At 37.9% G+C, this 26,095-nt stretch overlaps 2 protein-coding genes across 3 annotated transcripts in view; both read right to left on the bottom strand.

The window, feature by feature from the left end:
* The window catches only part of rcan2 (regulator of calcineurin 2), a 75,168-nt gene extending 68,659 nt beyond the window's left edge, over positions 1 to 6,509 (bottom strand). Inside the window, exons 1-2 of the mRNA XM_084432452.1 lie at positions 6,386 to 6,509; positions 3,215 to 3,432 (exon numbers count right to left, since the gene is read on the bottom strand). Coding sequence (XP_084288578.1) covers positions 3,215 to 3,430 — 216 coding nt within the window. The 5' untranslated portion in view covers positions 3,431 to 3,432; positions 6,386 to 6,509. The remainder of the gene's footprint in view (positions 1 to 3,214; positions 3,433 to 6,385) is intronic.
* A 1,265-nt stretch (positions 6,510 to 7,774) lies between these two features.
* Positions 7,775 to 25,792, bottom strand: cyp39a1 (cytochrome P450, family 39, subfamily A, polypeptide 1). 2 transcript variants are annotated; one of them, XM_084433207.1, is made up of 12 exons: positions 25,458 to 25,792; positions 24,285 to 24,420; positions 23,952 to 24,126; positions 23,539 to 23,688; positions 23,252 to 23,345; positions 22,105 to 22,200; positions 21,923 to 22,013; positions 21,017 to 21,150; positions 20,634 to 20,729; positions 18,902 to 18,990; positions 9,791 to 9,878; positions 7,775 to 8,662 (listed from the first exon to the last, which is right to left on the bottom strand). In XM_084433207.1, the coding sequence occupies exons 1-12, from the start codon at positions 25,632 to 25,634 to the stop codon at positions 8,594 to 8,596; spliced, it is 1,395 nt and encodes a 464-aa protein (XP_084289333.1). In that variant the 5' UTR covers positions 25,635 to 25,792; the 3' UTR covers positions 7,775 to 8,593. The 2 variants fall into 2 exon arrangements, with proteins under 2 accessions (XP_084289333.1, XP_084289334.1); XM_084433208.1 differs by lacking the exon at positions 18,902 to 18,990.
* Positions 25,793 to 26,095: the final 303 nt, after the last annotated feature.

Here is a 26,095-nt window from a genome sequence, read left to right as displayed (position 1 = left end):
GGCAGTGATTGGTCAGAGTTTTTACTGTCCTGCAGCTGCTACAGAGGTCTGATTTTTTTCATTCCTTTTTCTAAACACATAATGTATTGACTACTATCAGGATGGAAGGACCATTTCACCCAGTATAAAAAAAAGTGTTTCTGAACAGCATTACCTACCCTACCTTTAAACTATCAAATACACACAAGGTTATATAAAAACACACAAAGTTCACATAAACACAGTCGGTTATGTCTGTGAACGTAAACAGCAGGGAAAGAAATTGCATGTGTATATTAGATCTGTGTATTAAAGTGACAGCAGCATAATATACAGCTGTCAATGGAGGGACAGAAAGCTCCCAGATTTCATCAAAAAGATCTTTATTTGTCTTACAGGTTTGGAACAACATGAGGGAGAGTAATTAATGACAGACATTTTAATTGTTTTCTGAACTATCCCTTTGAATGCACTGACGAGAAGATAAACAATGTGGCAAGATAAACGGAATATGTACAGCTCACTCAGGGGAGGAGCTAAGCTAATAGAGTCCGCAGGTTCCGTCACCAGTCGTGGGCGGGGCCTGTTCCAACGTGAAATCCCATTCCTGTTTCAGATTTATGGGGAAAATAACAAACATGGATGGATTTTTACCACAATAGGGTGATTATGTACAGACACTATGGGCGCATAATTATGTTTAAAAAAAACAATACAAAAGTGAAGTTTGCATAATAGGTCCCCTTTAAAATAAAAATCTGCATGACACCCACAGTGTCACAGTGTTGTAGTGAAACTCTATTCGGGCTACAATGTAACTTAACTTTTAACAAAAGCACTGAAGCCACACAACCTTGCCCCAAACCAAACTAACAGCATGGTACAACAAAGTCCCTGATTATGGATCACTGAATTCACCTTAAAAACAATAACTTTCAACACTGTTCTTGTTATGTAAGGAAATTAACCACATGAGTCATGCCAAGTCAGGTTCAAGTTAATGCGAGGCAAGGGGACACTTTTCAAGAATACTGTGTGCATGTTCGTATTAGTGGAGTCATTCAAGAGTAAAAGACAGGGCACTTGTTCTATTTCATAAGGAGCCCTTCTGGAGCCTGTGACTCAATGGAGCGAGTCATGGACCACCTTTCATACAGCCCTTCAATCAGATGATCTAGTCTGTCTGAGAGTAGCTGTCAGGATGGATCAGTGTAAGAAGTGTAGCCTATGTGCGTGTGTGTTCAGATTTCTTTTTCCATGTGTGTGTGTGTGAGATGCAGTCCAGTGCAGGTCAGAGAGGCAGACAGACATGGTAGAGCTCAGCATATCACATGATCGGTGTCCTTAAAACTGTTCGAAGAAGGTCTGGGCTAAATATTCAGCTAGAGGTCAAATATTCAGTTACTGCTGTGTTTCCTGTTCCAAGCATGGTTCCAAGTGATGTAACATTCAGGAGACATAAAGAGCTTAAAGTTGGCATTACATTTTCTAAATGTGTCTTAAAGATCTCATTGTGATTCATCCATTCATTCATTTTTTTCTTTTCCCATATAATTGAATCAAAATGATGATGTCAAAACTACATCTTCCGGTGAAACAATAGACTTCTCTCTGGTGACGTATGCCAATCATGTTTTTCCAATCATTTAGTCCACTTCAACCCTGCCCGTATTCTTGCTATCTAATGCAAGTTTGCATTAAGATCTGCCTCCATCCAATCAACATCCGATGGACAGAGCCAAGTCCTGTTCTACATTATTTCTTTTTCGATAATCCAAAAATGTACATCACGATATGCAAGAAATGATCGGTCGCTACCTCTGTTACATTGCCAAGTTAGAGACTATAGCTAAATGATCGAACGATCGATCTTAAAAGGAACAGTTTACGAAAAAAGGAAAACGATGTCATCATTATGACATCATGTCGTTCTGCCATGAAACACAAACTGAGATGTTAAGCAGAATGCTAATATTAGTAATATTTTGTCAATTTTGGACCCATTCTCATTTACTTTTATTGTATGCAGGGTTAACATTCTGCTTCACATTTCCTTTTGTGTTCAACAGAAGAAAATCATATGGGTTTGGAACTACCTGAGAGTGAATATGATGACAGAATTAAACATTTTGGGTGAGTTTTCACTCTTTAAAGTTGGCATGAAATGACAATTCTATCTATTATCTACATGCATATTCATCCATGTACATGTTTCATATTTATTTATCAAAATGTCATAACTGGATTTTCTGGTGAGAATTTGGTGATATACTGTATGCAGGAATTCTCCAATCATTTATTCCGCTTGAACTCCGGCTCTGCAAGCTCATGTTCATCTGTCACCATTTTTGAGTGCAACACCCAAAAATCCAATCGACAATCAACGAATGAATAGTCTCCACACTTTTTTTTGTTGTGATAATCCATTACACTTGGATCTATGTCACAATAAAGAAGAAAAGATCGTTGAAGTGTTGAAGCCAAAAGCTCATTATAACTTCTATTACAGCTTTTCATTACTACATAAGATAGCTTTAATCAGCCATGCAGCCTTTTGGTTCTATCTGTGTCTATTGTGAGAAAATAAGATGCTGAACTGAAAATATGGGAAGAAACATGATAGTTATCTGCATTTTGTCAATATTTTTGCATAAGCAAATCATACCAGCAACAAAGCCACAAGTAGGCTTTCATAAGAAGTGAAAGATACTCCCTTGCCTCAAGGTGTAAACTCACTCCTTAGAACGTTTGCAAATGAGGAGAAAGCAGTGGCGATGAGAGCCCACAAGCCGAATTTCACACCTGAAGTGGCCTACATGGATAATTGGGTTGGAGAGGCCTAATTCAAAATCATGTAATACAGGTCGAGGGAATTGCTTTTCCACTGGAGCATTCTAGCATTCCTACCAATCAAATTGCCTTTGTTCCTATGTCTCCATGAGGTTTTTACTGTGCCACAATACATTTAAAACTATCTAAAGGGGGAAATATTGTTTATTTTTAATGTTCTTCTCCTTTCTTTTCATGCTCTTTGACTCTTGAACCCAACCAATCATGTAAGGTTGTAATCTGAATAACTGTAAGGCTGAAAAGTTTTTAGAATCTTGTTTGGAAACAATCATTTTTGTGACTCCATTTGGTGCCACTTGCGCAATGAACTTCCATTTCAGCTTTACAGGAGTGATTTTTAAAATTAAGTGCTGGTGAATATGTGAGTAATTTCATTTAACCTTACCTTGCCCTCATGGTCTTCAAATACTGATTGGTCGACGTTGCAGGCGAAGAGGGACATGGGGAGATCATTGAAGTCGGTGATTTGTTGGAAACTGTCTCCCAGTGAGGACTCCCCCACGGTGGACTGCAGGACTACCAGCTCCTCTCCACCTAGGAGGTAAACCCGCTGGAGGAATGGAGCACTTCTCATGTTGGCAAATAAATGCTCTCCCTTCATGGCTGTAAAGGGTACAGAACAATATCAAAACTGAGGATGTTTTTCTAATATCACCAATTGATTTCAGGATATACAGTATTCTACACTTTACAGTCCAATTACAATGTTTTCCATTGACATGTTTGCTTTTTGGCATGACTAAGGTCACTAAACATGAGAAATATATGGTTCCTTATTCACCAAATGAATAATCAATATCTTTCACCAAACGTTTTTTGTAGCTATACAAATTAAAGGGTGAAAACAGTAACAGCAAACAAACAAAAACAATCAATACTCAAAAGTACAAAAGTATATATACTCTTAAATATTGTTTAATCCACATGATTTTTTCCCCAATTGTTTACAGGCTGTATTCTACACTTTGCAGTCTACTTGCAACAGGGGTGAAACAGAACAGAAACTGACTAAAAACCGAGCTAAACTGAAGAAAAAATAATCAATATCATTCAACAGATCTCCTTTGTAGCTATACAAAGGGTCAGTAACAGTAAACGCAAACAAATATAGGCAATAATATACAAGTATACTCATATATTGTTTAAAACATATTATTTAATTACAAAACAGGGAAAACTAAAAAATCTACTTAAAGTACCCTCAGGTTCTGTTGATGCATATGTTTTCCTTGTATTGCTTTAAGATATTTATGAACTGTATTTTCTCTGTACAGCCAGGTAGCATCTTGTCCTCACGACAGGTGACACAGAACTAGAACAGTTACCTCCCAGAACCCCATCGGGCAGATGTTAGGCCTAACCCCTGGCCTCGGTAACTAATGCTCCACCAAAAGATTAGCCTAGGTGATGGGCTTAAAGCAGAACTGGTCTCTTGTCAGCCCACAGAAACAACAACGGCAAGTGGGGGAACAGCTTGCACCCATTTCCATAGAGCTTTTCCACATGCCCTTTCTTCCCATGATCCCCCCTGACAAGCTTGGTCCGTGGGCAAAGCCAGAACTGTCGCCGGTGTCACACGCACTGTTAAATCTCCCGCAGCTATTTTTGGGATCAATAGCCCATCACCAGCCACACATACACGCTCTCTAACACACGCGTGCTCTCACTTTCACTCAAGGCTATAGATAGAGGCTGGAGCTGTCTGGTTCATTCTTGCCCTGTGTAAACGAGGCTAAAAATAGAATGAGGACTAATGAAATGCAGAGATTGTGAGGAACTTGATTAACATGAAGACTTCCAGACAGGGATCAATTTCATTTACAATATTACAATGACCCTGTTATGAGATAAGGATGTGCATAAACTATGCATGAGCATAAGCATGATTTAAATGACATAAGCGCTCAGCTTTAGATTTTAAATGCCTTTGATTTTGGAAATGGTCTTTAAAGCTCAGCCAAAAAGCATAATGTTTAACTAAAACTATAGACATGTTTGCTTGTTGGCATGACTAAGGTCACTAAACATCGAAAATATATGGTTCCTCCTAACTCACCGAATGAATAATCAATATAATTCACCAAATCTTCATTTTAGCCATACAAACTAAAAGGGGAAAACAGTAAAGGTACACACTTACAAATACAGGAAACAAGTATACTATTAAATATTGTTTAATCCACATTCATTTTTTTAAAGTAGGGGAAACTAGAAAGCTGCTATAAATACCCTCATGTATGCTTTGTTAATATTGACTTTACTCTGACCCCAAATTCCCCAATTATTTTTTTGTGTATTATGTGTATACATACACAAACTATATAACCAATCTCTTAATTAATTAATCTCTTATTAATCTCTTGTTTCCCCAAATCAATTCCTTTTTGTTTTCATGACCTAATTAAAACCCATTTGACAGATGTTATCTTGGCAAATTTGGAAGGTTATTTTCAGAAATATGACTGTTGTCCAATATTGTTTTGTATGTGATCAATCTGAGATACAGCATATTCTGGAAAAACTGCATTAAACAATTATAAATAGACAATTGGCTAGTGTGCACACTAATCAGAAAATGTTATTTTATTAAACTTATTTTTAACTTTTTATTTTTATCAAAAGGGCCTTGGGGTCTCTCAGATCATGAGGTTTAAAAACAGTCAAGTTATTATATTTATTGATTAAAAAATTATGCATAACGAAAGGCTCTAACAGTTATTATAGTGTATTATAGTCAATTACAGTGTACATGACCTTATTAGTTACAACTAATACGTTTTAAAAGCCTTTGGGTACAAACAATGGCTGTTTAAAAATAAATAATTCTGTATTATATCATATGTATGGTTTGTACAGTGCATAAAGGGCAAAATGAAAAGGGTAAGTGTCAATCACAGTCTACTGCAACCTGTTTGCTGCATCCCCTTTGAGTCATCACTAGAGGAGCGGTCCCTCTGTCGTCATCACCTGACATTCACTTTTCTTCTATTCGCAATAAGGGTTTATTTTCATCATTTCTCTCTGTCTGATGACTAATATAACAAACCCTTATGGTGAACATGCCACATCAACATTTCAATTCCAGCAACTGTCAATACAGCACACAACTGGCCGCGTCCGTCAAGGTCAAGGAGTGCACTTCATAAACTAGGCTACTAATACAAATTCAATAGCATCATCAAATGTCTTGCATACTCTTTTTAGGATTGTAAGACTGGTTATTGAAGCATATCTGTCTACCAATGCAGACTTTCCAAGTCCCCATAAACTCGTGTAAAAGTGATTTGTTTAAAAGTGACATGCATACAGGATTAAAGCAGTGCAGAATAAAGTAAATACTATAGTATACGCTATAGTTAATACTACTATATGTAGAAGTAGCCTATGTAGTATACAACACTTAGAATTCTGCATTCATTTGACACTCTCTCGCTTTCTCTCTCTCTCTCTCTTTCTCTGAGCATTTATAAAAGCAGCACCACCTGTCAAAGCACTACAGTAGCCTACAGATATACTGGATGATCTAATGGAGTAAGTCGACATGGTTTTTCGGTACCTGTGCGGGATGTGGCAGTCCGGTGTGCGTATCTTCTGTGCGGTGGCTTTGTCTCCCTCTCTTTGCCTTTGTGAATCAAGCTCGCATTCCAGCTGCGATTCACTAATCTCCTGACGTTACTGCAGACAGCTTGATTCACCAATGACCGCCTCCCGGCATTCAAATTATGTTTGCTCAACCCACTAATGAAATGCAGCGCTGCGAGCGCGGGGGAGATTCTGGGACCAATAGCCTTCTCCTAAAAGCGAATATGCAAATTTCGAAACTACGTCAAAGGTTTCGCCAGCAGTTGGATGTTGCGGCGCTATGACACGTTCAGCAGGTTGTTTTTAGTAAATGTGGTGCAGGGCAAAGCAGAGATATCTCGAAATGAATTCTGTCAGACTCCAAAGCACTTGCAGCATGGGTTGAATTGTGCGGTGAGTTGAATGCGACAAAATGTGATTTTGTCACAAGTGTTTGTGGGTATCTAATTTTACTATAGTAAAAAAGAAACCCTGCTGAGAGAAACAATTGAAACTGTTTTTTATATATTTTTTTTTTTTGCTGAAGACCAGATTTGCCAGGCTTGGAAACCAGCTTGTAAGAACTTTTAAAAAAATCTCAGTGGTTCCTTTTATTATATTATTGCTTATTATTATAAGGCCTTATTATTAACAACATTTCAGCAGTGATTTATTTAACATAATTTAATGCTTTTTTATTTACTTATAGCCCAATAGGCCTAAGTAAATTCAGATTTTATGTGGCTGGATGTATTTAGTGCTCATGCTAAATATTAATTTGTATAGCTTTTGCTCTATTCAGTTAAACAAGGTAGCCTGACATCGCCAGTTTACCTCATTACAAACTAGCTACAGGGTGAAATCACATCATCAAATATATCATATCATCATCATATATGACCACCACCCTCTTGATGTGAAAAGGGAAGTTTCTGTGTCATTTTTGTGTTATTGATCATGTTAATGAATGTTGAATTACAAAACTTGTATCATCTGATCAGTAGCACACAGTTGTTTTTAGAGTTTTTGTATATTTTTGTTTTTAATTGATTTTTATATGGAAGAACAAGAATGTCAAATGAAATGCTTTATTTTGTTACATCACACCACTTTCGAGTATCCAAACATTAGCCTTCTGCTGAACATCTCTGGAATGTTGTAGGCTATTTGATGTACCTCCCATGATTTTGCAAAGTAGGCCATATTTCTGGATCCAACATCCTAGTTGATCCTGGATGAACATTCCTATCCTTTAAGATTTTAAGGTTAGGCTATGTTTGTTTGACAGGAAATTTGTTCCAAGATCAACAAAAGATGATGTTTGCTTGGCGAAATCACAGTCACATGGTTGGTAAGTAAATGGAAATATAAAGAAGAAGGAAACTTCTGCAGCAAAACATGTTATTTATTGAAACACAGTTAAACTTGTTCTTTATTGAAACACTGCAAAGTGTTTACAACACCAGTGATTGATTCAATCAAGTACATCATCATATTTAATTAATGTAAACATTCTGTTTGCCTTACAAATTAAAGATGCTTGCACCCAAGCACATACAATTGCTCCATGTAACTTGTGTCATGTAATGTTTTATCCAAAAATGAGTGTACACAGATGCAGTGAAGAACATGCAGACTATTAGACTGATGTGTTTAGAAACAATCCTTTTCACCACTACAGAAAAGAAGCACAGTGTTTATACATGTAATAATGTGTTTACATATTTCTGCTTCACAAAAAAGAACCTCCACTTATAGTTCTATTGTCTATAAACCTTGTCTTTACTTTGTCCATATCATGCACAAGATGTTTAGCTGTAACATGAGTGCAGTCGCATACGGGATCACATTTTGTTTATTTCATGCATCCTGAAAATGATGAAGTCTCTCAGTTCGAGAGAGGAATTTCCACAACCTCATGCTTTCTGATATATATCATCTCTATTATGCCATCAGTTATATAAGAGGTTGACCCAACAAAACCGTAATATAAACAACTAATATCCTAAATTACCTTTAGCAATGTATGATTTTCTGGTTTAGTATTTGCCTGTGTCCAAGTCACTGTTTAACATTCACCATGATGCTTAGAAGCTCTGAAGCTCAGCCCAGGATATTATGCTGTCGATCTCCACAACTCTTATGTCAAGACTGTCAACAGAGCTCTAAAGCAGTAGCACAGCCCTCTGAACACATGCATGCTCTATCTGTGCTTGTATCTCACTGTACAGGGTCCATCTGGCTGCTGGGTTCCCACCAAATGCAGAGGGCTCTACAAGAAGCAGACACATATATTCACCAAGTGCAGTGACCACATACATATGATGTACAACCCCAGTAAGTATTTTACAATGTATGAATTTATTGCATTATGCAAAAAATACTGTATAAAAGCAAATGGCATTCGCAAACAAATGATTTTCTAAGCATTTTTAAGCGTTTTCTCCAAATCTATATAACTACACCACCGTTCAAGAGATTTTTTAATGTTTTTGAAAGAAGTCTCTTTCATTTATTTGATTAAAAATACACTAAAACAATAATATTGTGAAACATTATTACAATTTTCTATTTGAATATATTTTCAAATGTAATTTATTCCTGTGATGGCAAAGCTGAATTTTCAGAATTTCTACCGCATTCTTTTGAACATTGGTGTTTATATTATTTTATAATATTATTTATAATTTTCATATGGAAATGTTGTTTGATAGTAAAAATAAAGAAATTTCGGTAACACTTTACAGTAAGGATTCATTAGTTAACTTCATTAGTTAACATGAACTAATAATGAACTGCACTTCTACAGCATTTATTAATCTTTGTTAATGTTAATTAAAACATTTACTAACACATTATTAAAATCAAAAGTTGTATTAGTTAACATTAGTTAATGCACTGTGAACTGACGTGAACAAATAATGAACAGCTGGATTTTATTAACAAAGATGAACAAATACAGTAACAAATGTGTTGCTCATTGTTAGTTCATGTTTGTTAATACATTAACTAATGTTAAGAAATGAAACCTTCAAATTTCAATATCAACAATTTATCAAGTTGCTGTAAAACAGAAATGTTGTTCCTGATCCTGTCCAAAGAAAGGTACTGTATACACTTATGACCCATTCATGAATGCATGATTCATATCTAGATCCACGCTCCTGGAATGAACTTGGTCGTTGGTGGGCGAAACTTACAGTTATTTTTGGTCAGGCCTGAGAATCGCACGGGTAAAGGAGCAGGACGGTGCTTAAGCATTAGATCGGGCCCTTGTTGGGTAAATACTGCCATAGGAACACATCTGGAAATGATTAACCTAATGCCTACTTTGAAGCCATCTCTTTCAAGGCTTATTTACCATTCTCTATTGGATGTTACTCTTTCTCAGGCTGCTTACCGGTTTAGGCACTGGATCCAACAGGGTGAATTCAAACTTGTGGAGGATGAGGGCAACAAACATATGCAATTCCATAATGGCGTACCACCTGATGACACAATAAACAACAAGTGGTTCATTTTCTTTTTCATGTGCTCTTTCTCATTAAGAACATTTTCTAGAAGCAAACTCATCGCTCTGAAGTGCTCATCACTTCACAAGCCGGCTTGAATGTGTATTAGTATTCCGATGGAATATTGCATGCTGTCTAGCTGCCTCCCTCCCTCGAGTGCTACTGAATACTGGGAAAACTGTGATTGAAATTGTAGGTAGAAAAGCAAAATGTGAATGAATGTCTTGTATTGAGTTCAAATTCCAGGTGCATTCATAGCCACAGTGGCCTTGTTTGGTGGATGAGGGAAGAGGAATGTTACATCCAGCGGAGTGCAAGAATGAAAGATTCCTGGGTGAGACAGAGAAAGGAATAATGCCAGGCAATAAAGGGAGGGCGAGAGATGCAAGTCATGATTCTTGAAATAATCATCCCAAATAACCTTGAGGGCCGTGACTCATTCAGGGGCACTGTGTTAGTGACGCAAGTAGCAATCTCCTAAAATGATCAAAATCAAATCAGATTGAGTGAGAAAAATGAAATACGTGGGTGTGCCACACTCAGTGTACTAATTTATGGCCATGTCCAGCTGAGAGATCTATACAAGCCTGAAAAATCCTTATGACAATGTGACATTTGAATGCAGGAAGTTGGTAAGCATAGATTGAATGTTTCAATGGCATTTTAAACTATTCCAAAGAGAATGTGATAGTGATGTTAAAGGGGTCATCGGATGGCCATTTTCCACAGAAAAAATATTCTTGTTGGTATGATTCTTTAGGGTCTTCATGTAAAGTTTGTAACATACTTTGGTTAAATTTTCTCAATGGTTGTGTAAAACAACACCCTTTTTACCTCCTCAAAAACAGCTCTGTTCACAGCAACCCGTTTCGGTGCAATGTCTCTTTAAATGATAATGAGCACCTGCTCACCCACCCCTCTCTTCCGTGGGGCGTGCCTTGGCAGACATTATACAAATTGCTGAGGGCGGAAATATGCTAATACAGGACAGTCCGTCAGTGGTCATGGGCGGAGCATGAGCAATATGACATCATATTGCTCAGAAAATCCAAACGGCTTGATTATTGAGAGTGTTTAGGCTTTTTGAGGATTAAAAAAAAGGAGTGAATGGATTTTTTTCATTGTATGGTGGTTGTGTCCACACTGCAAAGACACATTTATGTGCAAACCATATAAAAGTGAATTTTGCATCCGATGACCCCTTTAAATAGTGCCACAGTGTTGGGGTAATGTAACGCGAGTTACGTAATCAGATACTTTTTCCAAGTAACTAGTAAAGTAATGCATTATTTAATGCAAAGTTACTTACAAATAAGTAACGTATATTACTTTGTTTTCCCAATTATTAACTAGCACTACTCCTGTTCCCATTGTTGAGAGAAATCGGGAGTGAGGTGCACGCTGTGTAAACATAATGGTTATAGTAGTTCTAGACTAAATGTGAGCACGCATTTACTTGCATTTGCTTTACATTTGCCAAAAATATAACTTTTTTTTTGTTACTAAAAAACAAACAAGCAAGCCCTGCCCATGTGAGGAAAATGAATGCAAAAGTAATGCATTACCATTAGTTGGGGGCCTTAAGCACATTTTCGCGCAAATTCATCTAAAAGCGCCAAATTTGGCACAGATGTAGCTCAGGTCATACCGAAATGATTTAGCTAGGGCGCCGGAGCCAGCGACCCTCGGGGCCAAGATGGCCGCCAAATCCAATATGGCCGCCGCCCGAAAAGGGTTCCGGCTTTAACTTTTGAACCACATGAGTTACAAATACAAACTTGATATGTTTTTCAGCTTAATTGATCATGAGAAACACATAGGAATGTTTATATTTATGACCCAGTATATCTGGACCCCTCGATCCTCCAATTCCAATATGGCCGCTCTCCAAAAAAGCAGTTTGGGCTGTAGTATGGGGCCTTACACACCATTGTACGCGCAAATTCATCTACAAGCACCAAATTTGGCACAGATGTAGCTGAGGGGATACTGAAATGATTTAGCCAGGGCGCCCGAGCCAATGGTCCCTGAGACCAAGATGGCGGCCAAATCCAATATGGCCGCCGCCTGAAAGGGTTTCGGCTATAGCTTTTGAGCCAGATGAGATACAAATACAAACTTGATGTCTATTTTACCTTCTTTGACCATGGGAAACCCATAGGAATACTTACATTTATGATTGGGTATATCAGGACCCCCCAAATTCCCTAAATTCAATATGGCCGCTGTCCGAAAAACGGTTTTGTCTACAAATTTTGAACCAAATGCGCTACAAATGAGGATGTGGTGTCTATTTTATGTTGATTGACCACAGGAAGTCCATTGGCATATTTATATTTATACTTGTGTAAGTCTGGAACCTGTATTCTTTTCAAGACTGTGGTTGAAAATCCTTTTTTTTTTACCACAACTTTGAAGGTTATTCTCAATGTTGATTAATTTCCTTATAAAAGTGAAATGGTTTTCAGTGTACCACAGGTGAATACATTTCAAAGTGTAATCATATAAGAAAGAATAAGACACAATCATTATTGCAAGGCAATATTTATATTATGTTAAATTATTAAAATAATAATATAGTCAATTTTTCCAAAACTCTTAAAGGTTTGCTTAGCATAACAAAAAAACAGCAATAACATAAAAAACAACAGTGAATTCTCATGGTCTCTCACATGAATTATCATTATCACTCACAATCACCGGATCTCTCATTGTCTTCACCATCATTGTTTGTACAAGCACCCTCACATGCACATATAGAAGTGCAATGAACTCCAGCTTTACAGCACTTACAGTGCCCTCTACATGCTATCTTGCAGCCACAGTGGAGGAGAATGGTGCAGGCTTTACTGGCGTCTCCGAGATTAGTCCAGTAAGGTTCCCAAGTCTTGCTCGTAGAGTCCCGAAACCAACCCCATGCATTAAACTCTGGGATATCTTGCTGGACAGCGGTTGCCTGATTCCAGTAGAAGCTGGCCTGCAGCAGTGCTCTTTTGATGTGCTGAATCAATGCAGCTTGGGTGGGTGGCAGGTTCTCAAGATACTTGGTACCATTCGAGAAAAGATGATGTCTAGCTTCATCTACACGGCTGGAACCACAGCTCTTGCTGTACATGATGAGCTCATGTGACAGATTCATAGCTCATGGTCCAAATGGTCCGGCCAACTACTGAAAAAACATTCCATGACTACGTTAACACCAATATTGCTGGGTTTGTGAGGTCACACATGAGCTATGAATCTGTCACGTGATTGGATATTGTGTTTGATACATATCCAGAGGAGAAACTCAAAACACAAACTCACCAACGCAGAGGAACCGGATCAAGAACTAAAGTAGATGGGAGAACTCCAATTCCAAAACGTAATTGGATATATCTATTATATATATACTGGATATATTGTTATATATCTAACTATTTGGATATATCAGTGAAGAGATAACCAAGCATGGCATGTCAGGTAAACTTCTCCTTTCCACCAAGAAAGATGCTGTACTCTCCAACAGACCAGGGTATGACATGTCTGCCCTTCAGCCTTGTAATCATCCAGAAGCAGATACAAGAATAATCCTGCATCTTGCACATGCTGGGGCCAATGGCCATAAAAAGGCATTTGTCCGGACTGTCGACAGCGATGTTGTCATCCTTGCCATCCGCTTCTTCAACACACTCGGCCTCACAGAGCTCTGGATCGGCTTTGCAGGTGGAAAAAACTATAGGGACATTCCTGCTCATGAAATCAGCAAGGATCTTGGTCCCCAGAAGTCACTAGCCTTACCACTCTTCCACGCTTTAACAGGCTGTGACACAACCTCAGCCTTCCTGTGCCATGGGAAAAAGAGTGCATGGGCAGCTTGCGAAGCAACACCAGATCTCACAGAATCTCTGGTTACCCTCACCTTGGAGCCTGAACAGATCAACAATGACGTCCATGTCCAAAGACTGGAGCGTATGGTCATCATCATGTACCGCAAGAGCTGTGGTTCCAGCCGTGTAGATGAAGCTAGACATCACCTTTTCTCGAATGGTACCAAGTATCTTGAGAACCTGCCACCCACCCAAGCTGCATTGATTCAGCACATCAAAAGAGCACTTCTGCAGGCCAGCTTCTACTGGAATCAGGCAACCGCTGTCCAGCAAGATATCCCAGAGTTCAATGCATGGGGATGGTATCGGGACTCTACGAGCAAGACTTGGGAACCTTACTGGACTAATCTCGGAGACGCCAGTAAAGCCTGCACCATTCTCCTCCACTGTGGCTGCAAGACAGCATGTAGAGGGCACTGTAAGTGCTGTAAAGCCGGAGTTCATTGCACTTCTACACTCACCTAAAGGATTATTAGGAACACCATACTAATACTGTGTTTGACCCCCTTTCGCCTTCAGAACTGCCTTAATTCTTCGTGGCATTGATTCAACAAGGTGCTGAAAGCATTCTTTAGAAATGTTGGCCCATATTGATAGGATAGCATCTTGCAGTTGATGGAGATTTGTGGGATGCACATCCAGGGCACGAAGCTCCCGTTCCACCACATCCCAAAGATGCTCTGTTGGGTTGAGATCTGGTGACTGTGGGGGCCATTTTAGTACAGTGAACTCATTGTCATGTTCAAGAAACCAATTTGAAATGATTCGAGCTTTGTGACATGGTGCATTATCCCGCTGGAAGTAGCCATCAGAAGATGGGTACATGGTGGTCATAAAGGGATGGACATGGTCAGAAACAATGCTCAGGTTGGCCGTGGCATTTAAACGATGTCCAATTGGCACTAAGGGGCCTAAAGTGTGCCAAGAAAACATCCCCCACACCATTACACCACCACCACCAGCCTCCACAGTGGTAACAAGGCATGATGGATCCATGTTCTCATTCTGTTTACGCCAAATTCTGACTCTACCATCTGAATGTCTCAATAGAAATCGAGACTCATCAGACCAGGCAACATTTTTCCAGTCTTCAACTGTCCAATTTTGGTGAGTTCGTGCAAATTGTAGCCTCTTTTTCCTATTTGTAGTGGAGATGAGTGGTACCCGGTGGGGTCTTCTGCTGTTGTAGCCCATCCGCCTCAAGGTTGTGCGTGTTGTGGCTTCACAAATGCTTTGCTGCATACCTCGGTTGTAACGAATGGTTATTTCAGTCAAAGTTGCTCTTCTATCAGCTTGAATCAGTCGGCCCATTCTCCTCTGACCTCTAGCATCAACAAGGCATTTTCGCCCACAGGACTGCCGCGTACTGGATGTTTTTCCCTTTTCACACCATTCTTTGTAAACCCTAGAAATGGTTGTGCGTGAAAATCCCAGTAACTGAGCAGATTGTGAAATACTCAGACCGGCCCGTCTGGCACCAACAACCATGCCACGCTCAAAATTGCTTAAATCACCTTTCTTTCCCATTCTGACATTCAATTTGGAGTTCAGGAGATTGTCTTGACCAGGACCACACCCCTAAATGCATTGAAGCAACTGCCATGTGATTGGTTGATTAGATATTTGCACTAATGAGAAATTGAACAGGTGTTCCTAATAATCCTTTAGGTGAGTGTATATGTGCATGTGAGGGTGCTTGTACAAACAATGATGGTGAAGACAATGAGAGATCCGGTGATTGTGAGTGATAATGATAATTCATGTGAGAGACCATGAGAATTCACTGTTGTTTTTTATGTTATTGCTGTTTTTTTGTTATGCTAAGCAAACCTTTAAGAATTTTGGAAAAACTGACTATATTATTATTTTAACAATTTGACATAATATAAATATTGCCTTGCAATAATAATTGTGTCTTATTCTTTCTTATATGATTACACTTTGAAATGTATTCACCTGTGGTACACTGAAAACCATTTCACTTTTATAAGGAAATTAATCAACATTGAGAATAACCTTCAAAGTTGTGGTAAAAAAAAGGATTTTCAACCACAGTCTTGAAAAGAATACAGGTTCCAGACTTACACAAGCATAAATATAAATATGCCAATGGACTTCCTGTGGTCAATAAACATAAAATAGACACCACATCCTCATTTGTAGCGCATTTGGTTCAAAATTTGTAGTCAAAACCGTTTTTCGGACAGCAGCCATATTGAATTTAGGGAATTTGGGGGGTCCTGATATACCCAATCATAAATGTAAGTATTCCTATGGGTTTCCCATGGTCAAAGAAGGTAAAATAGACATCAAGTTTGTATTTGTATCTCATCTGGCTCAAAAGCTATAGCCGAAACCCTTTCAGGCGGCGGCCATATTGGATTTGGCCGCCATCTTGGTCTCAGGGACCACTGGCTCGGGCGCCCTGGCTAAATCATTTCAGTATCCCCTCAGCTACATCTGTGCCAAATTTGGTGCTTGTAGATGAATTTGCGCGTACAATGGTGTGTAAGGCCCCATACTACAGCCCAAACTGCTTTTTTGGAGAGCGGCCATATTGGAATTGGAGGATCAAGGGGTCCAGATATACTGGGTCATAAATATAAACATTCCTATGTGTTTCTCATGATCAATTAAGCTGAAAAACATATCAAGTTTGTATTTGTAACTCATGTGGTTCAAAAATTAAAGCCGGAACCCTTTTCGGGCGGCGGCCATATTGGATTTGGCCGCCATCTTGGCCCCGAGGGTCGCTGGCTCCGGCGCCCTAGCTAAATCATTTCGGTATGACCTGAGCTACATCTGTGCCAAATTTGGCGCTTTTAGATGAATTTGCGCGAAAATACCTATTTATGTGCTTAAGGCCCCCAACTACATCAAAATAACGCAATTAGAAACTTTTTTCAGGGAGTAACACAATATTGTAACACATTACATTTAAAAGTAACTTTCCCCAACACTGGTACTATGCATAATAGAAAATGAATTTTATATATTTTTTTATATTTGTTTAAATAATTCATGATTTTTTTATTTTATTTTTTATTAGCTCCCAATATACATCTGCCTTCCTCTCTATATTACTCCACCTGTCTCTTACTTTTTTATTATCTGTTTCTCCAGCTCATATATTCCCAGACTTATAATCATAGATGCATCTGTTCTGGAGGGTCTCGAAAGGTCACTGGTCTGTGCCTATGCTTTTGATCTTCCTGTGCAGCTGGGAAAGTTCTTCCAGTATTTATACATCTCTATTAACGTCATACTGACCCCAGCCGCACACTCCCCATGGTCTTGATGATGTCATCAGCAGGGGCCCAAAGGGCTCGGACATTAGGGCCAAGAATGCTCAGTGCAACATAAAAGCAGTGCCATGGATTTATATCAACATGGCACTATACCAGGAATGGGACCATAGTGCACACTATCAATAATGCAGCTCCATGATTTACAAGCATCACCTGTAAATCGAATCTCATGCTGGCAAAGTTCTAGGTGGTAACAGCTATGAACTTTTCATGCCAGCCTTGGTGTAAATAACCCAAGGGAACTGACATTCTCATCAATAGAGCCAAAGGGGAAAAGATGGGCTGGTGCAGCTTGTGGCATTTGCTATAGGCCAAGTACAACCCATAGTGTTCCTGCTACAGGCTAAAGACTCTGACCAAACCTTGAAGGCAAAAACAGCCCCCGAGAGCATTAAAGGTGCAATAAGCGATTTCTGAGAAACACTGTTGAAAGTGAATTGGACTGAGCACCCCAAAACACTAGTAGCCAATCAGAAGTAGGGGGCGTGTCGACTCATGAATGACAGAGAGTGAGCAAGAGAAATGCCAAAATGTCCGCTTTGTCAAGTATCCTCGTAAGCATTCTCCTCATTTTTAATGAGTTAAATAAAGTCTTAAATGACCGTAAAGAGTTGTGAGGACATCGAATGTGTGTCAGAGCTGCACGGGTCTTAAAGTGACAGAAGCCTAATAAACCTGCTTCTGTCACTGATGTTAATCAAAGAACAAAAGACAAAGAGAAAATCGCTCGTCTGCTCTTGACTGATCTTTTGTAGCTTTAATATGGATCAATCTATATTTAATTTATTTTTTATGCAGTGAAGACTGTGAAGTGTTTGATAACTTTTTTCAATTTCTGTATATTTCCTACCTGTTAGATCAAATATTTAAAATATTCTGTCTTTGTTGTTTCTACATGAAATTATTACAATATAAAAATATATTAAAAACGTTAATGTTAGGTGCTATTAATTACAGAAAGAAATGTGCAATAAACGTTTGAATCGATTGACAGCACAAGTTGATTTCAGATATCAACAGTGTTAATCAGAAATCGCTTACTGCGATTACTTTTTTTTCGTGCATGATTTAAGCTAATTAGTATGCAAAAAAATTGTTATTGCTTACTTAAATGTAATCTTGACTAAGGTTTCTATAGATTTCAGTCTTTCCCCATTCAAGTAACCTGGAGCTGTACGTGCTTGACTGGAAAAGTAACTAAAATGCAGCCAGATGTGCATGGCATGAAAGCCCTAACATCTCTAAACTGACTTCATGAAAGATGCAACAAGTTCAATTGTGTTATCTGTACAAAGTTTAGAGAAGTTCAAGACAAAGACCAGCTGTCAAAGGAAAAAGAAACAATGATCAGCACCATATGAAGCATGAAAATATACATTTATTTTTTTTTTTTTTTTGCTCCTTAGTATTTCATTAGTTAAAATAAGTTAAAATTCTATTTCATGGAATTGTTTCCCAGCATGCAGTGGCATGTTTAAGTCATTTGACTGTTTATTGTGTTGGCACTGGTGGTTGTGTTTGTTGCCCCTTTGAGTAATAAGTGATGTGTGTCAGCTGTTAAGTGCATCTTTTTCCTTAAATATGTAGTTATATATATTTATATATATTTTTATATATTTTATTTTATATATTTATATATATATTTTTTATTTTTTTACAGTTAAACAATTGTATCTAGAATACATGAAAAAAAATATTAAATTATATTATTTATATATTTAGTTACATGGAATACCTTCCTCGTTTTAATTAAGTTTATTGAATGTAAATTTTTTAAGTGTACACAAAGATTATTTCGTATAAACACAACAGTTTTTCTAACCTTCCTGGGCACTGATTTTTCCCCCCTCCAAATGCCACAAACCCTTCCAAGAGGACATTCTTTTCTAAATCTGCCTTTTCCCATCGTTCCTGTGGGAAGAAAAGTTTCATTAAAAATAATCCACTCAGACGAGGGCCAGTCCAGAATACACCAACAGAGCCCGTCTTCCAGCACTCCAAGGTTTAATTTAATAACAAGACATATTTACAGTAATCTCTGAATAACTTTCAATGCAATGTCCATCCGTTCACTAATGCGGCTTTATTGTGCGCGTAAATCAATAATTGCTCGAGTTGCATTAGCAACTCAAAAGCCGACAAAATTAAAGCAACTTTTGAATTGGTCAAAAAGTCCAGCCCTCCAAGGTTTTCATAGATTCAAAACAATTTGTATAGTTTTCCAATGGACGAGAATACTGAATGTTCATTAAAGGGATACTCCACTTTTTTTGTAAATAGGCTCATTTTACAACTCCCCCAGAGTTAAACAGTTGAGTTTTACCGTTTTCGAATCCATGCAGCCGATCTCCGGGTCTGGCGGTACCACTTTTAGCATAGCTAAGCATAGATCATTGAATCGGACAAGACCATTAGCATCTCTCTCAAAAAAATTACCAAAGAGTTTCGATATTTTTCCTATTTAAAACTTGACTCTTCTGTAGTTACATCGTGTACTAAGACCGACGGAAAATGTAAAGTTGCGATGATATGACGCAGCGCCTGAAAATAGTCCCCAGCTCTGTAACTTCCAACTTGACCGGGACTAAGTAAGCAAAACCTATTAGACCTATTTTCAGGCGCTGCGTCATATCATTACGCCTGCTGGACTCATGGTACGGCAGCAAAGTTTCTTGATTATTACGCAGGAATGAGAGTATAGTTCCTAACCATATCAGCCTAGAAAATCGCAACTTTTCATTTTCTGTCGGTCTTAGTACACGATGTAACTACAGAAGAGTCAAGTTTTAAATAGGAAAAATATCGAAACTCTTTGGTCATTTTTTTGAGAGAGATGCTAATGGTCTTGTCCGATTCAATGATCTATGCTAAGCTATGCTAAAAGTGGTACCGCCAGACCCGGAGTTCGGCTGAATGGATTCGAAAACGGTAAAACTCAACTGTTTAACTCTGGGGGAGTTGTAAAATGAGCCTATTTCCCAAAAAAGTGGAGTATCCCTTTAAGACAGCAGTCATATCCATTCAGTGTGTCAAATATTTAAGTGCATTTCCACTGTTAGTTTTTTACTAACAGAGTGGCTATACAGTATAGATGTAGGTCTTACCCAGACTCTGTGAGTGGTGATATTTCTTTCAAGACATTAGTAGACAGAAATGGAATGGAATCTCTATAGGCGTTTGCCGGAAGGTTAATTGTGAAGATAACTGTCAGGCCTATTATTCCTGTTTTAATGGAGCACAGCTGGAGTTTTCAAGCACATTGTGACCAGCACTCCACAGCTTGCCAGACAAACTGGAAGGAAGTTTTATTGAAAGAAAATACTAATAAAAGAGATGCCGGTTCTATCTTTGATACCTCATAGAGTAAAAAAAAAAAAACGATGTAAAAAGACTCCTCAAAAAGTGCAGGAACATTTAATAGTAAAGCACTTTACTTGCTGGGGAAAAGCATTTTATGAGCATGTGTCTTGTGTCTATTTTATTTTGGTTTATAGTGGAATTTGGGTTAACCTCATCCTGTGGCTGAGGTCATTCAGAAAGGTGAAGTTACTCACAGGTTTGAAATCTTCCGGGTCTGGGAAATACTTGGGGTTTCGGTGAGCCCAGTAAGGAGACAACATCAGCATGTCTCCAGGTGGGATAATATAATTCTGAAAGCAGAAAACACACATACATAAATACAGTTCCTTTTTAGCTGACAGAAAGCCTGTTAATGTTTGCTTTGTAGCCCCTCTCTCTCTCTCTCTCTCTCTCTCTCTCTCTTATGGATAGGGATTTTAAGAATGAAATCTTAGCTTTTCTCTCCTTATTGTATATACGGTTTATATTAAAACACAGGAAAGATGCTGTTTATCTATATATTTGTTCTGCATATATCCAAGAGAAACACTGGAAAAAACTAAATAGATTGTACAGTGAATAATCTGTCATGGCTGACCTGTAATTTGAGAGGTCGCACTACTTTACGAGTGATGGCTCCAGGGGCCCTCAGCCGAATGCCTTCCATGATACACCACTTCACATATGGCATCCGCTGTAAGTCATCTAGGGTCACCTTTGTCTTCTCCTTGTCTTAAATGCAAAGCAAACACACAAGCACTATAGTGGCTATAGCCTTAAGTACTACTGATGTGTGCTTAAAAGAATGTCTAATTCACTATGAACAAAGCCTGGTTGGATCTGTCTAAACAGAAGCACAATGATACTTATATCCTATTTAACTGTCATGTGCTTTTGCGTTATGCATAATGGTGCATATGATTCATTTTGACAACATGCAAATAATGATTATTAGTGCATATGGAAATCTTATTTTCTGAACAGATTTGACAGAAAAAAATAAAAACTTAAATGTAAGGCTTGTCAAACACAATGCATGAGAGCTTGCTGTCCTCTAGTGGATTTGTGAGGAAATTCATGAATAAGTGGTCCCAAATATTGAGAGACAGCATAATATAACTATATAATATAGTTTCTTGAGCGGCAAATCAGCATATTAGAATGATTTCTGAAGGATCATGTGACACTGAAGACTGGAGTAATGATGCTGAAAATTCAGCTTTGCCATCACAGGAATAAATTACATTTTAAATTGTAATAAGATTACAATATATACTGTATTTCATTTAATAAATGCAGCCTTTGAGAGCATAAGAGACTACAAAAAGTCAAAAGCATTGGAAAATCTTTTAGACACCCACATTTTTTAAGTTAGTTTGTGTTTATAATGAAAGCAATTATAAAGTGCTACCAAATATATCAGGCTTTTTGACTAATGTTGGCTGAAAATATGGGAGGGGCTGTAAAGATAGAAACCCATTTGTTTTGAGAGATTGGTTTTTACCTTGGTCACCAAGGGCAGTGCTGATCTGATCCATTGCAATCTTATACACTTCAGGATTGGACACAATAAAAGCTATGGCCCAAAATGTTATCTAGAATAAAGTGAAACGTTTGGTCTCAGTAACATTCTGTTCATCTGTTAATCTGGGTTCACACCAGCACTGATATAAACCTCTCACTTACTGGTATAGCATTTGCCAGGGAAGCCCAAAGCAAAAGTAAACCATAATTTGGTAGATATTTGTCAGCTACTGAAGTAGTCAGGTGCTGTAGTAAAGTCTAAGGAGAAACAGTGACAGATTAGGAACTCTTTGGCTTTAATTGCATTATTAAAGGGATAGTTCACCCAAAAATGAAAATTCTGTCATCCTTTACTCACCCTCATATCTTTACAAACCTGTATGCATTTCTTTCTTCTGCTAAACACAAAAGAAGATATTTTAAAGAATGTTGATAACCAAACAGTTTCAATTCCCATTGACGTCCATTATATTTTTGTCCATACAATAGAAGTCAATGGGATTGGGAACCAAATCTATTTTGTAACCAACCGTCTTCAAAAACTAATACAGGTTTGGAATGACATGAGGGTGAGTAAATGATAACAGAATTTACATTTTTGGGTACACTATTCTTTAAACAATGGCCAGGTACGGCAGATAGACAGAGTCTATTATGCTGATTCCAAATATACATATATGATAATGAGAAGAACAAAACTGTGAAATTTCAAATGTCTTGACTTATCGCCCTACAAAAAAAAGGCTTGGAAGCCTGACTGAAACTCTTTAGCTCCCTCTATTGTGCAAATATGTTCATACATTTATACATTGTAAGATATTTATACAAAGGAAGATATCTGGAAGAATGTTTGTAACCAAACAGATCTCAGTCCCCATTGACTACCATAGTATATATTTTTCCTACTATGGTAGTCAATGGGGACCGAGATCTGTTGATTACAAACATTCTTCCAAATATCTTCCTTTGTGTTCAGCAGAACAAAGAAACTCATACAGGTTTGGAACAACTTGAGGGTGAGTAAATGATGACAGAATTTTCATTTTTGGGTGAACTGTCCCTTTAACATATCAATAAGGAACTATTCAGTTTGGCATTAGACTCTATGCCATAGGTTTTGAGATCAAAAATTGAAATAATTTCACACTGTTTTTGACAGTACTGGATAGAGAGTGAAACATTTGGCCGATATAAGCACCCCATTTCGGTTTGCAGGGATTTTAAAAACTTTTAAGATCTCAATAAAGACCATAGTTGTCTTTTATCATCAACATGTGGAGGAATCTTTGGTATAGATTACCTATATTACCTTTCCATAACTCTCACTGTAGAGAGTCTCCTCTGCGTTGGCAACCATATTTCTTAGCAGAGAAATGAGCCATTGTTTTGAGTTTGCCCATTCCCTGAAGACAGAAAAGAAACATCCTTTACCTCTTTGGCTATAGATGTTTTGAATGCATTTAAGAAATATCTGTAGATATGCAAGACCTTCAGTCGAGTATCGTTTCAAGTAACTTGTGGAAACATGATTAAGGAGACTAATTGTGTTTAATAATTGCAGTTTTCAGTCATATTGTGGCAGTACCGCTCACATACTTCAGGAACATGTCTGGGAGTTGGGAGCCATACTCAAATCCATCATCATATGTTGTGAACTTCTCAAGGAACTCCTGCCTGGATAGGGCACTACTGGGGGAGTTACATCGGCCCAGTAAGTTACTCATCACTGCTGGATACATAACACTCCTGAAAACAAGTTAAAAAGTGTCTAATTCAGTTTTAAAGAACAATATTTACTTGAATTTATCTTGTCAGATTGCAGGATTAATGTAGCGGATTATAATATATTATAGTCTACATATCATAAGCATAATCTAATGATATGCAGCGGCATTATTAGGCACAGAATTTCCGTGTTAACCAGTTGCTGCAAAATGTATGGAAGGTATCTACTGTTCTCTACGGGGAACTTTAGCACAATGTAAATAATTGATGTAAGAAGACTATACTTGATGAGTTCATTTAGCTGTCGAGATCCTTCGCTTCCAAGGCTCTCCAAATGGTCATTAAATTCTTCACAGAGATGAGCGGAGAGCATTGCCGTGTTGCCCGGAGTCAGTCTGCCCTTGATTATGGTGATACAGGTCGCATGGGTCTTAAAGAAACTGTCTTTGCTGATAGAAGCTGGACAGGAACGCAAAGGTTAACATGAGTAATCACATTATCACTGACTACAATATTGATGACGTTTATCTTATATTGAGTTCAGTCAGTTCTAAGGTCACGTGTAAAAGAGTAATCGCATAGATTCAAATTGATTGCATTTATTGCTAACATTTTACCTGTGTTGTAAACAGGTTCTTGCACTGCTTGTTCAAAATCAACATCTTTGGAAGTGAAAAAAGCTCGGATGTCCTCATTTAGGGTCACAAACGTCAGTCTCTTCCCAGCAGCTACAACAGTGAAAACTGGTCCATACTAGGGGGAAAAAAATGCTATTATAGGTTTAGGAATTGCATTTTATTATTTCTATTTCATATCAATGAAAAAATACAGTATAAAACAGGCAATTTTTTTAGTGACCCCCTAGTGAACCTTAAAAGACTTGAAAGCACTCTTTTTGTGTGATTTTTGCCTTGGCAGAAGCAATTACTGAATTTTAGAGCAGTTGTCCATTCAGCAAACCTCTCATTAGCGCCAATGCTTTCACAGAACTGGCACAGTCGTGCCCAGAACAAAAATTGTGTCAAAAAAGGCCACTGTGTGCAGCTCCTGCCCTAGTTGCATAAATTAATGATGCTGAACTGAGCTGTCCTCAAACTCGGTTAGTATGGCACAGCTCAAAAACAAAACACACCAAGATTAGCCACAGGGCTCCAGCACAGTGTCTGGGTAATATTTTTGCAGTTGGTAATGAAAGTATAAACAGCCAGCCATCACAAAACAAAATTAAATATTGCAATCCCACAATGTTAATAAATATGCATGTATTATAAGCAAGCATTTTTGTTTAGATAGAAAGCCTGAGTGTGCATTTTCTAATATAATTATATTGATTATATAATATAAATAATGTGCAGCTACCTTTAAAAGAAAAAGTAAAACATAAAATTATAATGCATATCTGTTATTTTTCAAATTTTAATTACCACACTGTGCTTTTAAATTTTTCACATAATATTTGAGTGCAGCAAGTTCATCACAATTTGCATGGGAGGAGCTGGACTTCTGAACCCAATGGCAGACCAAACCTGTATGATTTATGCCACAGACAATTTGCAGACTTTTAAACACAGTTTTACTTTTTATTTATTTATTTATTTATATTTTGTGGAAAAAACAACACTGAAATCAAATTTCAGAAATCCCACTGCACTGTCACTTGCAGAAATGAAAATTAGTATATTAATTAGTATTAGTAATTAATATATATATATATATATATAAAATTATATAGACTAGGCTATACAGTTATTATTCTTCATGCAAGTAATTTTCTCGAAGGGCAAACTTACTTTGGCTCTGGCTTGCTGGATGAAATGCAAAGGTGCTTTGCCAAATTCAAAAGCAGCACCAAACCAAGGTATCCAACCTCTTATGCATGGAGGAGCATTGGGGTGACTTTTACCAAAAATAAGATGAAAAGAAATAATCACAATAGACACAGTCAAAATTAAAGTAATCCATTCCATCGCAATCTAGAGTGCAATGATGCTCGACTGGAAAGCATATGATGAGTCTGTGTGGAAAAAGTCCTGTTAACATATCTGTTACGTGTCAGATTGGATTCCCTCATTTCGAACTCTGAGCCATGACCCCCCACCACCACACCGCTAACCCCTCCCATTCTAAACAACCCATTGTATCATTAGCCCCTCCTATTACAACACTAACCCCTCCCACACTCTCTCACACCACGACATAACCCCTCCTACTGTATTTTTTTTATCTCGATAGCCCCTCCCACTGTGCGACAGGTGTTGCTACTTGAAGGATATCGCACTGCTGACTGAGCAGTTTATTTAAATTCAGTTGATCTAGATATATATTTATATATACACACACAATGCATGTCATGCTAAATGTTATAAAGTATATCTTCGTCTGTAAGCAAAATTATTTTAAAATCTGCTACAAAAAGACAACAACAAAC

The sequence above is a fragment of the Rutilus rutilus genome (assembly GCF_951802725.1).
Source record: "Rutilus rutilus genome assembly, chromosome: 15".
Classification (NCBI taxonomy): Eukaryota; Metazoa; Chordata; class Actinopteri; order Cypriniformes; family Leuciscidae; genus Rutilus; species Rutilus rutilus.
The sequence above is the reverse complement of the archived record's forward strand: the minus strand, read 5'-3'. Positions and strand labels throughout refer to the sequence as shown.